This window comes from Trichosurus vulpecula, chromosome 1 (genome assembly GCF_011100635.1).
Source record: "Trichosurus vulpecula isolate mTriVul1 chromosome 1, mTriVul1.pri, whole genome shotgun sequence".
NCBI lineage: Eukaryota > Metazoa > Chordata > Mammalia > Diprotodontia > Phalangeridae > Trichosurus > Trichosurus vulpecula.
The window spans coordinates 551,920,935-551,939,123 of NC_050573.1; the positions used below are offsets into that span (position 1 = coordinate 551,920,935).

Consider the following 18,189-nt stretch of genomic DNA (forward strand, 5'->3'; position numbering starts at 1 on the left):
TTCTAAATGTACTCCCTAGGTACCAATTCCTGTGAGTGTAGCTCATAAGCCTCAACTCATGCTTTCCTTAATCCACCAGCAGACATGTAGCTCTTTGCAGAGACATTTACTAGTATGACATAGCTACAAAATATTGTCCCCCAGCCCCTACATAAACCTGGCACACAGGTAACTAGAAATACAACTATGGAAGGGTGGGCACAAACCACAGTAAAGAGGGACATATTTAGACATAAGGCCAAGGCCGCTCAGCTCTATGACTGGGTCCTCACAAAGCTCTTTTGGGTACTTCACAGGTTGCTCAACTGGACTTCCAGGATCTTCTTCCTGTAGCTCAATTTTTTATTGCCAAGGCTTTCTCTTGAATCCATAGCTGGCGCCCTTTTCACACTCCTACAGCTGCTTCTCTGTAGCTGTGTCTGTCAAATGTGCTTTTGCTCCTCCAACTTTGACTCAAACCCATCTAAACTGACTATCCAACTGCTGGATGTGTTTTTCCTACACAAGCAGTCCTGATGCTAGATACCATGTCCCCTGCAAGGGAAAGAGCCCCACAAAGTTCACAGATTTTAGGATGAAAAATTACAATCAAAGGAAGGATTTTAAAATCTAGTTATTAATATATTAGCCTTTTAAAAAATCCTAGAAGGGGTGCAGAGCCAAGATGGCAGCTGGAAAGCAGGCACTTTCGTGAGCTCTCCCCCAAGTCCCTCCAAACATCTATAAAAATGGCTCTGAATAAATTCTAGAACTGCAGAACCCATGACACAGCAAAGGGAAGCAGGGCTCCAGCGACGGACAGCCTGGATGGTTGCAGGGAACGGTCTATCGCACAGAGCTGGGAGCACAGCAGAGCAGAGACTAGCGTGGGCTGCGCCCAGACCATCCAGATGAGGAGCCAGGTGGAACAGGTCTTAGCGCCCTGAATCAGTGAGCTGTGGCAATTGCCAGACTTCTCAACCCACAAACACCAAAGACAACAGAGAAGGTTAGTTGGGTAGAACTGCTAGAACTGAGAGAAAGGAGTGTGCAGTCAGCCCCAGCCCCAGGGGCACATAAGTAGTGCAGCTTTGGGGCTGCTTCCAGCTGCAGTTCCTTCTGGCCCCAGGCCCACCTGGTGGGAGGAATTAAGTGGTAGATCAGAGTGAGAGTGCAGAGGCTGCTTGGATCTGGGTCGTGGTCCAGGTTGGTGGTTCCTGGGGGAGGAACACTGGTGTGGCAGAGCTTGATACGTAGAAATAGCTCTGAAAAAAAACGCACAGCCCCTCAAGTGTGGGACAAGTACTCTCTACAAGCAGTCATACCTTGACAGAAAGCTCAAGGGTCAAGTAATTGGCTGGGAACATGAACAGGCAGAGAAAACATACTCAGATTCAGACTCAGACTTTGGAATCTTTCTTTGGTGACAAAGAAGATCAAAACATACAGCCAGAAGAAGTCAACAAAGTCAAAGAGCCTACATCAAAAGCCTCCAAGAAAAACATTAACTGGTCTCAGGCCATGGAAGAGCTCAAAAAGGATTTGGAAAAGCAAGTAAGAGAAGTAGAGGAAAAATTGGGAAGAAAAATGAGAGTGATGCAAGAAAATCATGAAAAACAAGTCAATGACTGGCTAAAGGAGACTCCCCAAAATATCGAAGAAAATAACACCTTAAAAAATAGACTAACTCAAATGGCAAAAGAGCTCCAAAAAGACAATGAGAAGAATGCCTTGAAAGGCAGAATTAGCCAAATGGAAAAGGAGGTCTAAAAGACCACTGAAGAAAATACTACCTTAAAAATTAGACTGGAGCAAGTGGAAGCTAGTGACTTGATGAGAAATCAAGATATTATAAAACAGAACCAAAGGAATGAAAAAATGGAAGACAATGTCAAATATCTCACTGTAAAAACCACTGACCAGGAAAATACATCCAGGAGAGATAATTTAAAAATTATTGGACTACCTAAAAGCCATGATCAAAAAAAGAGCCTAGACCTCACCTTTCAAGAAATTATCAAGGAGAATTGCTGTGATATTCTAGAGCCAAAGGGTAAAATAGAAATTGAAATAATCCACTGACCACCTCCTGAAAAAGATCCCAAAAAGACAACTCCTAGGAGCTCCCAGACCAAGGAGAAAATACTGCAAGTAGCCAGAAAGAAACAATTTGAGTATTGTGGAAACACAATCAGGATAACACAAGATCTGGCAGCTTCTACATTAAGGGATCTAAGGGCTTGGAATATGATATTCCAGAGGTCAGTGGAGCTAGGATTAAAACCAAGAATCACCTACCCAGCAAAACTGAGTATCATGCTCCAAGGCAAAATATGGACTTTAAATAAAATAGAGGACTTTCAAGCTTTCTCAGTGAAAAGACCAGAGCTGAACAGAAAATCTGACTTTCAAACACAAGAATCAAGAGAAGCATGAGAAGGTAAACAAGAGAAATCATAAGGGACTTACTAAAGTTGAACTGTTTTGTTTACATTCCTACATGGAAAGATGATGTGTGTAATTCAAGAGGGTACCCTATTAGGGTAGCTGAAGGGAATATACATACATACATACATACATATATATATATATATGTATGTGTGTATGTATGTGTGTGTGTATATATATATACATATGTATGTGTGTATATATACACATAGAGGGCACAGGGTGAGTTGAATATGAAGGGATGATATCTAAAAAAGTAAAATCAAATTAAGGGATGAGAGAGGAATATACTGAGAGAAGGAGAAAGGGAGAGATAGAATGGGGTAAATTATCTCACATAAAAGTGGCAAGGAAAAGCAGTTCTGTAGGAAGTGAAGAGGGGGCAGGTGAGGGGGAATGAGTGAATCTTGCTCTCATCAATCGGATTTGACCTGAAGAGGGAATACCATACTCACTCAATTGGGTATCTTACCCCACATGAAAGTAGGGGGAAGGGGATAAAAAAGGAGGACAATAGAAGGGAGAGCAGATACGGGGAAGAAGTAATCAAAAACAAACACTTTTGAAAAGGGACAGGGTCAAGGGAGAAAACTGAATAAAGGGGGACAGGATAGGAGGGAAGAAAATATAGTCAGTCTTTCACAACATGACTATTTATGGGAGTGATTTGCATAATGATACATGTGTGGCCTGTGTTGAATTGCTTGCCTTCTTAGGGAGAGTGGGTGGGGAGGGAGGAGGTGAGAGCCTTTGGAACTCAAAGTTTTAAAAGCAGATACTCAAAAAAAAAAAAAAAAAAGGTTGTTTTACTGAGCAACGGAGAAATAAGATATACAGGCAATGGGGCATAGAAATCTGTCTTGCCCTACAAGAAAGTAAGGGGAAAAGGGGTGACAGAAAGGAGGGCTGACTGGGGAGCCAGGCAACCAGAATATATGCCATCTTGGAGTGGGGGAGAGGGTAGAAATGGGGAGAAAATCTGCCACCCAAAATCTTATTGAAATCAATGCTGAAAACTAAAAAATATCAAATAAAAAAAAAAAATAAAAAAACCCTAGAAGGCTGTTTTATGAAAATTGTTTACAGATCAAAAAACTGAGAATAGGTATAAGTATACTGGAGTGACTTTTTAAATAACAGACATTTTACACACACAAGTTTGCAAAGCCTTTTATGTACATTTCCTCATTTTAGTCTCACAAATCCTGTGAGGTAGGTTCTACAAGTAAGAGCTATTACTAATTAAGAAACTGTGGCTTCAAGAGGTTAAGTAATTTGGAACTGCCACATGAGTAGGAAGCATATGAAGCATAATTTGAACCCAGCTTTTCCTAACTCTCTTCATTACTAACCCAAACTGCCTTTCCAAATAGGATTTTAGGATATTCTTTAAAAAAGCAAAGGTATTAGGGGGCTCTTCACCTTTACATGCACTAAGTTTTTCTTCTTAAAGGGCCTATAGACTTATTAAAGGCTGAGTGCTGAGATCTAAAAGGTTATTTGCAAATAGAAACTAAGATGCCCTTTATTGGCAGATGTGAATTGATGATATAATGAAATCTGATTTTAACATTCCTCTTTTCATTGTCAGAATATTTAAACCAAAGCCAAATAAAAGCCAATCTGCTCTGTGTCAGGGGATTCTTAAAATGAAAGAAGACTAAATTCCAATGAGAGCCTAGGATATAACATATGTATTTCCTGACTTAGCTACAGAACCCTGGGCTCAGGGTTCAGGAGAGAAGCTGTATTGGTTAGGTCCTGGTTTGCAGTGGGAGCCTAAGGGCCAGTTCTGACAAATGACTCATTTCTGGTTGTTTGCTTCTTTTCTTGATATATTCCAGAGTTTTCACCTAAAAGGAAAAATAAAGCAATATTTCCTTCTGGTTCATAATTCTCAGGCCCAACTCCCCAAAGGTACTTGCCAAAGCAGCTGAGTAAGTTTACCCACTCTTGCCTAGAGGCCTACTTCTCAGCCAAACCGCACCCCGCACCCCCCCAAAAAAAACCACATAAGAACTCTGAAGGAAGGAGGAGGAAAGAAAGCCTTTAAACAAAACTCTATATGTGAGTTAGCTGTGTTTTATGTGCACTCAAGAAAGATGCATTATACTTTACAAGGAGTTAGATGTTGCTTTAGATACAGCATTTTCTTCCAAAATTATTAAACTTTTCAACTATAACTGATCTGATTACAAAGAAAGTGACCTCACAAAAATATGTGTCTGTGGCCTTTCTAAAAGGGAAGACTAGGGAGCTGTCAGATATTTATCATCACCTCTCATATTGGAGGGTTCTACTCTGGACCTTCTGAGTTCTTTAGTAAGCCTTCCTCACCAGGAGAATGCTCTGTGATACCCCCTTATATATGGTAAAACCATTTGTGGCTTAAGAGGAAGGCTATTGCTTCCTGTGCCCCCCTTACCATGGTCCGGGTGTCTGCACAGCCATGCCTCTGGGCTAGATTCCACAAGTTGACAGACAGCTGATTAAGTTTGTTGTTTCGAAGATCACCATGAGCTAAGATGCTGTTAAAGAAGGAAAGAGCCAGAATGCTTTGGCGCTTCAGGGTCTAAAATAGAAAAAAAAATCAAGTTATTTATCTTGCCATCCAACCACAAGCAGTCATCTTGGAATCAAGGGACAAAGTGATACTCTTGTCCTGGCGGAAAAGGCGCTGCATCTGTCACACCATTACGCTGGTCACTTATCTTCCCCAGTCTCAGTTTCTTCATCTATAAAGTGAGGGGGTTCTAAAACTATGATTCTATAATCAGAAGTGAAAGCCTAATAGATATAGATATCTAATGAAAATTGGGAAAATCAAATTATTCTGTTATTTTTTAAATTAATGAATTAATAGTTTACTTATCAGATTTATGGAAAAGAAAAGAATTCATGACCCAACAAGAGATAGAGAGCATTACAAAACGCAAAATGGATAATTTTGATTATGTTAAATTGAAATGTTTTTGTACAAAAAAAGCCACTGCAACAAGAATTAGGAGGGAAGCAGAAAATTGGGAGAAAATCTTTACAACTAGTATCTCTGATAAAGGCCTCATTTCTAAAATATACAGGGAACTGAGCCAAATATATAGGAATAAAAGCCATTCCCCAATTGAGAAATGGTCAAAGGATATGAACAGGCAGTTTTCAGAGGAAGAAATTAAAGCTATCTATAGGCATATGAAAAAATGCTCTGGATCACTACTGATTAGAGAAATGCAAATCAAAACAACTCTCAGATACCACATCTCTCCTGTCAGACTGGCTAAAATAACAAAACAGGAAAATGATAAATGCTGGAAAGGATGTGGGAAAATTGGAACATTGTTACATTGCTGGTGGAGTTGTGAGATGATCCAGCCATTTTGGAGAGTAATTTGGAACTATGCCCAAAGGGCCACAGGAATGTTCATCCCCTTGGACCCAGCAATACCACTTCTAGGGTTGTATCCCAAAGAAATCACACAAGAGGGAAAGGGACCCATATGTATAAAAATATTTATAGCGGCTCTTTTTGTGGTAGCTAAGAATTGGAAATCAAAGGGATGCCCATCAATTGGGGAATGGCTGAACAAGCTGTGGTACATGAAGGTAATGGAGTATTATTGTGCCATAAGAAATGGGGATGATACGCACTTCGTAACAATCTGGAAAAACCTACACGACATAATGCTGAGTGAGCGGAGCAGAGCCAGGAGAACGTTGTGCACAGCCACAGATATATGGATTCTGTGAGGACCAACCCTGACATACTTCGCTCTTCTCAGCAACCTAAGGTGCAAGGACAACCCCAGGGGACTCACGATGGAGAATGCTATCTACACCCAGAGAAAGAACTGTGAAGTTTGAATGCAGATTGAGGCACACAACATGCTCGCCTTTTTTCTCCTCTTTTGTTTCTGTTTTTGGGTTTTTTTTTTTGGTTCTGTTTCTTCTTTCTCATGATTCATTCCATTGGTCATAATTCTTCTCCGCAACTTGACTAGTGTATAAATTAATTCAATGCGAAGTTATACATGGTAGTTATATGAGATTCCATGCCATCTTGGGGAGGGAGGGGAGAAAATCTGGAACTCAAAATTATGTAGAACCGTCTGTTGTAAACTAAAAATAAAAATAAATATTAAAAAAATTAATGAATTAATGATTTCAGTTTACAACTCTCAGCTCCACAAGTTTTTGAGTTCCAAATTTTCTCCCCCTCCCTCTCCTGCTCCACCGCCCCCCCCCAAACAGCATGTAGTCTGATATAGGTTCTACATATACCTTCACACTAAACTTATTTTCCCAATAATCAAGTTGTAAAGAAGAATTATAACCAATGAAATGAACTGTGAGAAAGATGTAATGTAACAAAACCAAAAATAAAAATAACAAAGGAAAAAAAGAAGAGAGCCAACAGTTTGCTTCAATCTGCATTCAGATTCTGTAATTCTCTGGATGTGGACAGCCTTTTCCATCATGAGTCTTTTGGAGCTGTCTTAGAAGCTCCTCATTTCTTATCGCACAATGGTATTCCATGACATTCATATACCACAACGTGTTCAGCCATTCCCCAATTGATGGGCATCCCCTTGATTTCCAATTCTTTGCCACCACAAAAAGAGTTGCTATAAATATTTTTGTACATACGGGTCCTTTTTCCCCTTGTGTGATGCTGGGTCAAAGGGAATGTACGTTTTTATAGCCCTTTGGACATAGTTCCAAATTCCTCTCCGGAACGGCTGGATCAGTTCACAACTTCACCAACAATGCAACAGTGTTCCAATTTTCCCACATCTTCTCCAGCATTTATCATTTTCCTGTTTTGACATGTTAGCCAATCTGACAGGAGAGATGTGGTGCCTGAGAGTTGTTCTGACTTGCATTTCTCTAATCAGTAGTGATTTCAAGCATTTTTACATATGACTATAGATAGTTTAATTTCTTCCTCTGAAAACTGCCTGTTCATATCCTTTGACCATTTATCAATGGAGGAATAACTTGTGTCCTTATAAATTTGACTTAGTTCCCTCTATATTTTAGAGATGAGGCCTTTGTCAGAGACACTGGTTGTAAAAATTCTTTCTCAATTTTCTGCTTCCCTCCTAATCTTGGTTGCACTGGCTTTGTTTATACAAAAACTTTTCAATTTAATTTAATCAAAATTACCATTTTGTATTTCATAATGTTCTCTATCTCTTGTTTAGTCATAAATTCTTCCCTCCACTACAAGTCTGACGGGTAAACTAGTCCCTTCTCTCCCAAATTGCTTATAGTATCAGCCTTCAAATTTAAGTCGTGAACCCATTTTGACTTTATTTTGGAATATGGAGTAAGATATCGGTCTATGCCCAATTTCTGCCATACTATTTTCCAGTTTTCCCAGCAGTTTTTGTGAAATAGTGAGTTCTCATCCGAAAAGCTGGACTCTTTGGGTTTCTCTATTTTGTTATTGATTTCATTCTGTATCATTGCTGACATTTTTGTAACTGCCTAAGGCATGTTTCATTTGTCTCAGAGTTGAGTTTGGAAATTCAGCTTTCCTATAAATTGCTCGTTGTCTCTGAGTTAAGTTTAGAAGTTCAGTTCCCCTGCCGATTACTGCTCCATTCTTGCTACGAGGAAATCTGTTGTCCTTGAAGGGTGCAGCTAGATGCCACAGAGTCTAGTCTGTTATCCAGGGAAGCCTGGTCCACTACTGCTAAACTGTTCTTAGTGACAGAATGGAAGGAGGGGTTGTTGCTAGCCCTTTGTTCCCAATTTCCAGCCAATCTCACCTATGATTCTTCACACCGATGATGCTACAGACTTTGCAGGCAGTAACACTGTTTTCCAATCTATGATGCTGCCTTCTATTCCAGATATTTCTCCTTTTGTCTATCAAAGAAAGCTGTCCCCCTCATTCAGAGTCTTAGCTTTCCTGAGCGGGCTGAGACCCTGTTTATTGGCAAATTCATGCCTTGTCAATAAATTGATCATGCTTAGATCTTCGTGCCCCATTTTACCTTTATTTCAATTATAACACTAATAAATCTAAAATAAAGCTCAAGTTTCTGCCTGGAGTCATTAATGTAATTAGTATTAATCAAAATACCAGATTATGCCAATCAGGTGGCTTTATCCTTAACACTAATAACCTACACAGACACTTCTCACTCATAAAAATAAAGTCAAACTCCTTAGCTTGGCATTTAAGGCCCTAATGATTCAACTGTCTAGCTCTATCTTTCACATGACTCCACTCCAGCTAAGTTGGGATTTAAATCATTCCTCAAACAAATCTTTATTTCCCACTGCTGCCTTTGTTCATGCTTTATCCACCACCAGACAAGTGGTTCTTTGCAAAGACATTTACTAAGATTGCACAGCTACAAAATATTGTCCCCCTGCCTCCACATAAACCTGGGACACGGTTAACCAGAAAAACACCCATGGAAAGGTGGGCACAAACCACAGTAAAGAGGGACACATTTAGACACATCCCAGCATCTTTGTCAGTTGAACACCACTGTGCTACCATTTTTTGAATGCCAATGATTTCCCCCCAACTCTTTAGACTCTTCTTTTTATATCACATTCCCAAATCTATCCCACACACTAATCCAGGGGTTTTTTTCTTTCAACAAAGATTCAAAAAGAAATAGTTTTGTAAGACCAACCAAAATATCTGCACCTGACAGTATATTCAATATTCCACAGTCCCCCACCAAGGTAAAGAAGTCACATTTGATTAATTCTTATTATGACCACAGTGCTTCCAGGTTTCAATCTTGATCCGTCCTGCCCCACCCCAAGCTAGAAACGATCCCCCTCTTCTTTCGATTTTCATTACATTTCCTTTGTTCCCCACCCCCCACCTTCATCACATTTGACTTCACATTAATCAGTCCTTATCTGCTCCCTTCCACTTCAGAAGATGGTAAGCTCCATGGAACCAGGGAGGATAGCTTATATTTCATGTATCCCCTTCACTGCCTCTAGTATAGAAGAGGCTCAATAAATATTTATTAAATTGAATTAAAAGGCACATGCTCCCCAGCCATGCCAACAATAGCTTAGGAAATAAGCTCAGGGGCCTTCTCAGAATCTCCTCCCACTCCCTAGAAGGCTCATTGCTTTAATGGCATGAATAACTAACAACTGAACCTTTCTTCAGATGCTCCAAGAGACAGGGATGAATCATGCTTCTTTCTACATAAACCGCAAGGGTCATTTTGCTGAAATGTTGTGCCTAAATCTACCAAAGTCACTGGTTTTCTCCTCAGCTCCCCTGGACTTATTACCATCTCTATGCTGAGGATTCTCCAATCTAACCGTCCTGCTCCAGTCTCTCTGCTGACCTTTGATCTCACATCTCCAACTGCCTTTCAGACACCTTGAGCTGTGTGTCCAGCAGACATCTTAAATTCGATATATCCAAAACAGAACTTATTATGTTTTCCCCTAAATCCTCCTCTGCCCTTCCTACTTCCTCCTATTGCTGTAGAGGGCAATACTGCCCTCCCAGTCCATCCCTCTCCCTCACAAACACCCCATATTTAAGTTGTTGCCAAGGCCTATTGATTTCACCTTTGTAACATTTCTCAAATACGTCCCCTTCTCTCCCCTGACACTGACACCATTCTGGTTTAGGGTCTCATCACTTCACGCCTGGATTACTGTATTAACAGGGTGGTTGGCCAACCTGCCTCAAGTCCTTCCCACTCCAATCCATTCTCTCTTCAGCCACTAAAGTGATTTTCCTAAAATGCAGATCTGATCATGACACTCTATCAACTCCAGTGGCTCATATCACCTTCAGAATCAAACACAAGAATGCTCTATCTGGCATTGAAAATCCTTCATAACCCTGCCCCTTGCTCCCTTTCCAGTCTTCTTATACCTTACTCCCTAGCATGTACTCCTCAATCTAGAGACACTAACTTCCTGACTGTTCCACAAACAAGACACTCCGTTTCTCAACTCCAGATATTTTCTGTACATGTCCTCTATGCCTGGAATGCTCTCCCTCCTCCACTCCTACTACAGATCTCCCTGGCTTCCTTTAAGTCTCAACTAAAATCCCTCCTTCTACTGGCTAAGCCTTCTCCAACCTTCTTAATTCCAGTGCCTCCCCTCTTTTAACTATTTCCAATTTATCCTGTGTAGAGCTTGCTTTATATACATTTGTTTGCATGTTGTATCCCCCATTAGATTGTAAGCTCTTTGAGGAGAAGGTCTATCTTTTGCCTCTTTTTGTAACCCCAACATTTAGCACAATGCCTGGAAGATTGAAGGCACTTAATAAATATTTCCTGAATCAACTGAACCTTATCTAACCCCCATAATATCAAATGTAGGTTCAGAAAATAAAACTGACTAAAAATTGAACAATAAACTCTAATACAGAAAAAAATTAAAGGTGAGTAGAAAACATAAAAAGTACATCCCAAATTGCTGAAGTTACAATCCTCATGCCCATTACTAGCTAATTACATGCAAGGTAGGGCATGTAGGAGGCACAGCAGACAGAGGACCAGGCCTGGAACCAGAAAGACCCGAGTTTAAATCCCGTCTCAGACACTTCCTAGCTGTGTGACCCTGGACAAGTCACTTCACCCTATTTGCCTCAGTTTCCTCATCTGTAAGAAGAGCTAGAGAAGGACATGGTAAACCGCTCTGGTACCTTTGCCAAGAAAATCCAAATGCAGTCATGAAGAGCCGGAAACAACCGAACAGGACCAAACAACGAGGATCCGTGGCAGAGAACATTTTAAGTCAAGCTAGTTGCATATACTGTGAGTGTACTTTAAGTTCTAAGCAGGATGAAATCTTTTCCCCCAAAATAGCAAACGAACTGACGCACTGGAATTTAAAAAATACTAAAACCTGTGATTAATTATGGTGATTTCCTATGGACTGCTTTTGCTCCATAAATACAGAAAATCTGGCAAATTAAGAAGGGGATCTACAGTTGTTAGGGTAGCTCACAGAACCTCCAGAGCCAGCCGCAGAGATGGGAGGAGTCGGGTAGAAGCCCCGCCTCTGACTGGACAAGACCCTTCATTTCTCATTCACTTTTTTAAAATCAAGTTGTAGAGTGGTTGCCAACCTGCACTGGCAGAGGGAGTATCTGACCCTGGAGTTCTCTAAACCAATGAAATCATAAGCCCAATAAAAAAAAAACATAAAGTATTAAAGTTCAAACAAAAGTCAATATAAATGACACTCCAAATTTGGCAACTTTGGATTAAAGCAACCCATGACCCTTTTGTGCAACAGCAAATCCCAATTTTGAAACTGATGACAAAGCTGACCTTTATTTTTTTATAGTTTCTAATTTGGAACTTGTGGCCAAACATTCTGTCACTTCTCTAAGATGATAAAATCCTAACCAAAATGGCAAAGATCATTCAGTATAATAAAATCTAAATCTTCTTTCCCAGGTTCAGATGACAAAGCTTCTAGCAGCAAGGAAACTCTGGAGTAGGAAAAAAGCCCCAAGCAGCAGCCTCCAGGCAGCCCAGGCCAAACCCAGCATCCACACAACTTAGGCCTGCTCCACAGCAGCAGACAAGGCCAAATGATCCCTATAGAAGGTGGGGTCTAGTCTCAGCTACCACCCTCAAAATCAAGCAGGGCCTGCCCACACCATCCAAGAGTACAGCAGTAGAGTATGACCCAAGCAGAAGCCCTCAGTACAGACAAGGATGCTGGTGAAAAAATGGTGAGGTTTCTCTAAGAAGGTGACTAGTGGATTCTTTCTACTTTTACTCTGCCCTCTAGTTTTAAGATTTCTGCAGGGTTTTCACTTAGGATTTTTTAAAGTATGGTGACCAAGTTTTTGGAGGAGTTAATGATTTTTAAGTAGTCTGATTCTTAGATTATCTCTCCTTGAACTTTTTTGATATTCTGTTTGTTACATGCATGAACACTCCCAGAACATCACAACCAAAATCCATAACTTCTAGGCCAAAGGAAAAAGTACTGCAGGCACATAGCCAGAAAGAAACAGTACAAGTACCAAGGAGCCACAATAATGATCATACATGCAAGAACTGGCAGCTGCCACCATAAAGGAGAAGGGCATTTAGAATAAGAAATTCTAAAAGGCAAAAAAGCCAGATTGTGATGGTCTTTACAAGCCAGAGGATTTTCTCTTTGTTCCTCGACATAACAGGGAACCACAGGAGTTTAATGAGTAAAGAGATGACATGATCAGACCCATGCTTTAGGAAAATAAATTTGACAAATGAGTAGAGGATGGAATGTCATCAGTTTCAAAATTGGGATTTGCTGTTGCACAAAGGGGTCATGGGTTGCTTTAATCCAAAGTTGCCCAATTTGGAGTGTCATTTATATTGACTTTTGTTTGAACTTTAATGCTTTATGATTTTTTTTATTGGGCTTGTGATTTCATTCAGTATTTTTTAAATTCCAATGCGTCAGTTCGTTTGCTATTTTGGGGAATAAGATTTCATCCTGCTTAGAATTTAAAGTACACTCACAATATATGCAAATAGCTTGACTTAAAACGTTCTCTGCCACTGATCCTCATTGTTGTTCAGTCCTGTTTGGTTGTTTCCGGCTCTTCATGACTACATCTGGATTTTCTTGGCAAAGGTACCAGAGCGGTTTGCCATGTCCTTCTCTAGCTCTTCTTACAGATGAGGAAACTGAGGCAAACAGGGTGAAGTGGCTTGTCCAGGGTCATATAGCTAGTAAGTGTCTGAGGCAGGATTTAAACTCAGGTCCTTCTCTGTTTTGTTGATGAAAGCATTTAAGGTTATAAATTTTTCTCCAAGGACTGCTTTAGCTATATCCCATGAGTTTTGGTATGTTACCTCATTATTGTTGTTTTATCTGATGAAATTTTCTGTTTCTATTTTTGTGACCCATCAGTTCTTTAGGATTAGGTTATTCAGTCTTCAATTAATTAGTTCTAGTCACCCAATTAATTTTGTGTTCAATTTTCATTTTATTGCACTGTGGTCAATAAATGATGAATTTTGGCTTATATATATATATATGTGTGTGTGTGTGTGTGTGTGTGTGTGTTTACATATATGTATGTATGTATATATATATATATATGTATAGACAGAGAGAGAGAGAGAGAGAGGTTTTTATGTCCCAGTACATTGTCAGTTTTTAAAAAGTACTATGCATGGCTGAAGGCTATGCAAGCTTCTTTTTGTTCCCATTTAGTAATCAGCAGAAATCTAACATCTTTGTTTTCTTCTAAAGTTCTATTTAGTTCTTGAATTTTTTTTCTTATGTACCTTTTGTTTGGATTTTTTAGGTCTGAAAGTGATATATTAAAGTCTCACACTGGTATAATTTTAAAATTTATTTCTCCTTTCAGTTCATTTAATTTTTAGATGCTATGCATATATGGTAAGTATTTATATTGATTCATTGTTTTTGGTGCCTTTAAGTATAATGTTGTTTCTCTTTTTATCCTGTTTACCTGTACTGTACCCTTATCTAAAATCATGATGGCTACCCTTGCTTTTTTGAGTTCACCCTAAACATAACAGATTTTGCCCCAGCCTTTCATTTTAATTCTCTGTAAATCGTATGTTTCAAGTCATCTCTATGCTGAAGTTTCATATCTCATGACTCTTGGACATCTCAGACTGATCGTTCATGGATATTGAAAACTCATCATGTCCGAAATGGAACTCATTATCCACCCAGCCTCTCCCCTCCTCCTAACTTTCCCATTATTATCAAGGACACCACCATCCAATCAGTCACTCAGGCTTGTAATCGTGGTGTCACTCTTCCCCCATATCTAATCAGCTGACACATTCTCTGGATTCTATCTTTGTAACATCTTTCATGTGCATCCTCTTCTCTCCTCCACCACTGCCACCACTCTGGTACATCACCCCACCTTCTGGTCGATCTCCCTGCATCGTCTCTCCCTCCTGAGTGACTGATTGGATGGTCAGTTTTTAAAAAGTACTATGTATGACTGAAGGCTATGCAAGCTTCTTTTTGTTCCCATTTAGTAATTAGCAGAAATCTAACATCTTTGTTTTCTTCTAAAGTTCTATTTAGTTCTTGAATTTTTTTTCCTATGTACCTTTTGTTTGGATTTTTTAGGTCTGAAAGACAGGAAAAAACCAAACAGAAGAAAATGTCAAAGGAAATGAAGAAATACTTTGGACCAAGAGATGTCCAAGAGTAAATAAGTCCAAGTAGAGCCTCAGACAACAAAAAAATCCCTTGCTTACAAAAACCACAAGTGTATCTGGCAGAAATTAAATAAGGCATATAAAATGGAATAGCTCGGGAAGAACGAATGGCAAGAAGAATCAATACTTTAATGTAAACATCAGGAAGCCTTACCCTAAAAACCAAAATGGGTCAAACACAAAACAACTCAATGAGACAACAAGAAATACTGAAACAACTGACCATGTACTGGGACATACAAACCTCACTATATATATATTATATATATACACACACACACACACATATATATGTACACACACACACACACACACACACACACACACACATATAAGCCATTTAATAGAACCCACCCACAAATCTAGCCCAAAAGACGGATGGACATAATTTCTTTTATCTCTTCAGAACTGTCTTGGTCTTTAACATTAAAACTGTAATCCCAAATAACCTAGTTAACAATCTTACGAGTAAGTGCTGGCTGAATTGTTTTAGCTGTGACCTTCCATTAACTACAGGTAAAGTAGAAAATACCTGGTCTTCTAAACGGCAATTAAGGCTGAGGAAGTAACTTAACCAGTTTTACACAATTGTTTTCATATCATTTTTTTTCTTCTTCTCTTCTCTTCGACAAAATTCAGATTAATAATTGCTTTGTCTAACACTATCTTCGGTTACTTAAGTTTTGCAATATAGGACATTTTACTACAATTTAGAAGCACTCTAATAGTACAAATAGAAAGATTTTCAGATGACATTAATTGCATTCCCAAATCATTACATATTTTAGGCTTACCAAGCATAGAGGCTTTTCTTCTCTCCTCATAGTTGCAGAGCCTAGCTGTGGACTGAAGGTGGAAGGGGGAGGAACGGGGGGGGGGGGGGGGAAGGTGCTGGGAAGCTGCAGAGTCCAGCACCTGAATTAAAGGTCTAAGGAGTCATTTAGGAGGGTCTCTGAGAGATCTTTACTTTCTAACAAGGGTTGTCGGGTTTGGAAGACTAGGAGCAAAAATTCCAGGTTCCAGTGGGGGGGGGGGGGCAATTGCCTAGAAGTGTGGGCTTCAGGGTGCCCGGGGTCCAGGGCTGTTGTCAGTGGGGTAATTATTTTTGAAAAGGAGCCAACTCTCTATTGTATATTCGCAGCCGAATCACTTTTTAAACTTTTCAAGTCACAAACTTAGGAAAATCACAGCAAGTTAGAAATACCTATATCTATTGAGCTAATTCCTATTCTAGGAAGTATTTCTGTTTCTCAGGAATGTAATAAGCAACAGTCTTTTGGGTAAAATATGTTCAGATTGGCTCTCATTCTCTGGTCATATTTCTCTATTTTGGAAGCTTTAAGCCATTTTTAAATTCAAATAGGAACAAGGGTCACTAAATTGCCCATAAGGATCTCTGTAGTTCTATGTAAAAAAAAGTACTTACTAACTCTATAGATTTATTTAATACCTTTACGTTATTAAATATTTTCCAATTCTATTTGTAGGATCATTACTTAAAGTTCGTAAGTCTGAAAATTGGGAAACCATAATTACAATGCATCGTAGTACACATTCTAGATTTTTCCTTTTCTCCTCATACTAGGGAGCTCAAAGTGTCTCTTTTTCATATCTATGCATTTTCCGAATTCGCCTTAGTACCAAATAGCATAATAAATTCTGAGCATCAAATTAGAAGTAACACATTTCACTTAAATTTAAGGGAAAAGTTCCCGCTTTCTTTCTTATTTCTCCACATTCCAAATTGGCCAGATCTGGGATGGAGGGAGACATAAAGAGCATATACATATATATATGTGTGTATATATATATAAAAAAAATATATATATATATATCATTTTTTTAAAACAACTTCCCAATATATATATATCATTTTTTTAAAACAACTTCCCAATATATATATATATATATCATTTTTTTAAAACAACTTCCCAAAAGTTTCCACCTTGCACTCTCAAAACCTCTATTCACACTATTTGTACAAATAGATTATGCCTTTTTTAAACTTCCTTCACACGTCTCTTCCCTACATGGTTAAACTTTCTTGCCTTTCCTTTCTGGTGGACTTTGATGAAAGCCCCTGTAAAACTGCACATACTTTATTTCTTTCTAATTCTGACCTGACACTCCTCTTTACCTTGCCTTTTCCATCACATAACTTAAACAAGAAAACATTTTTCTCTCTCTTTCTCTCTCCCCCGCCCTCCCGCTCCTCTGCATGCCAGGAGGAGTCAGGGAGGGAGAGAAAGCCAGATAGTGGACATTACAGGGTGTCAGATTACACACACACAGAAGCACAGATACAGACAGACACAGACACAAAGATACAGAAATCCAAAAGCTTTTTGTTTTTCGTTTTCCCTGGGAGAGCTTTTCTCAAAACACCAGGAAAAATCCATTCCACCCACCTAGGTCAAATATTTTAAGAGCTCTTGTCTATGGCCATTTTCCTTTCTACTTTTGTTGTTCATTCCAATTTTGCAATCGATTGCCTAAAGGTACCTCACATTTGTGCTCCGACTGCACAGACTTAGATTGGTTTTCCCCATAATTTGGTCGGGAGCCGTCGCCGCACTCCCCGAGTCAGAGACTCAACAGAACTTAGCTGAACGAGGAGGGCACACATGCCTCAACTCCCCAGGGGGCAGCTACTCCCCCGAAGTCCCCCGCGAAGCGTTCTTGAGAGCGTCCTTGCGTTGGGGTTATATCCCACCCTAATTTGGTCGGGAGCCGTTGCCGCACTCCCCGAGTCAGAGACTCAACAGACTCACCCCCAGACCTCTGAGTGCTTACCTTTGGAGAGTACACGTACTTGTTTATGACTTCAACACACACCACACCGGCCGGCCGGATTTTTCTCTTATCTCTTACTTTTTGGAATGTCGGAACCTAGCACAGCTTCTGTTCCTCCGAGTCCCTCTCTTCGGGATTTTCCCCCAACTGGGTGGAGCCCCACACCAGGACCAGGAACCCCCAATAAATCTTTGTGGTGCGCGCTGGATCCTGCTCCCTGGTGAGGAGAACCCCCCCCAATCGAGGGGATCCCGGACGAGCCCCCAACTGTGTGGGACAAACCACAGGCTCAAAATAAACAAAAACAGAGGTGTCTCGGTTTTCTCAAGGTAGAAACAAAACAGAAGCTTTATTTGATCAAGTCTCGCGAGAATTGGGCATCTCCCACTACCAGGGTGGGATGGTAGTGCAGAGAGGCAAGGGGGAGAAGGCAAGCAAGGGGATATATAACCTTGTACAAACAATTCTAAGAAATTCCACCCCTAGAGGCTGGACCCCTGTCCCTATTTGCTGGGACAGGTGGCCTCACAATCTATCCCAGAATAAGTTTATCCAATACTAGCACAGAAACTACAGAATTACCTTATAGGGAAATCTCAATGTTAAGATGATGGCATGGGAGTGGGCTAGGGGAGGGGGAGAGGGGGAGACCATCTGATTTCCCTGAAATCATAAGATTTACAGGAAAACGAAACTTAGGCCTAGTGAGGTCTACATCCTAACTAAATTTGTACTATCTGAGTATTACCTTGCTTGATTTATTCATGGGAAGCTTTCACAAACAATCTTGTGTCCC

At 39.9% G+C, this 18,189-nt stretch overlaps 1 protein-coding gene across 1 annotated transcript in view; it reads right to left on the minus strand.

Moving 5' to 3' along the window:
• Positions 1-3,583: 3,583 nt before the first annotated feature.
• VPS35L (VPS35 endosomal protein sorting factor like) overlaps positions 3,584-18,189 on the minus strand; it is a 122,017-nt gene continuing 107,411 nt past the window's right edge. Inside the window, exons 30-31 of the mRNA XM_036741682.1 lie at positions 4,853-4,999; positions 3,584-4,280 (exon numbers count right to left, since the gene is read on the minus strand). Of these exons, the coding sequence (XP_036597577.1) occupies positions 4,182-4,280; positions 4,853-4,999 (246 nt within the window). The 3' untranslated portion in view covers positions 3,584-4,181. The remainder of the gene's footprint in view (positions 4,281-4,852; positions 5,000-18,189) is intronic.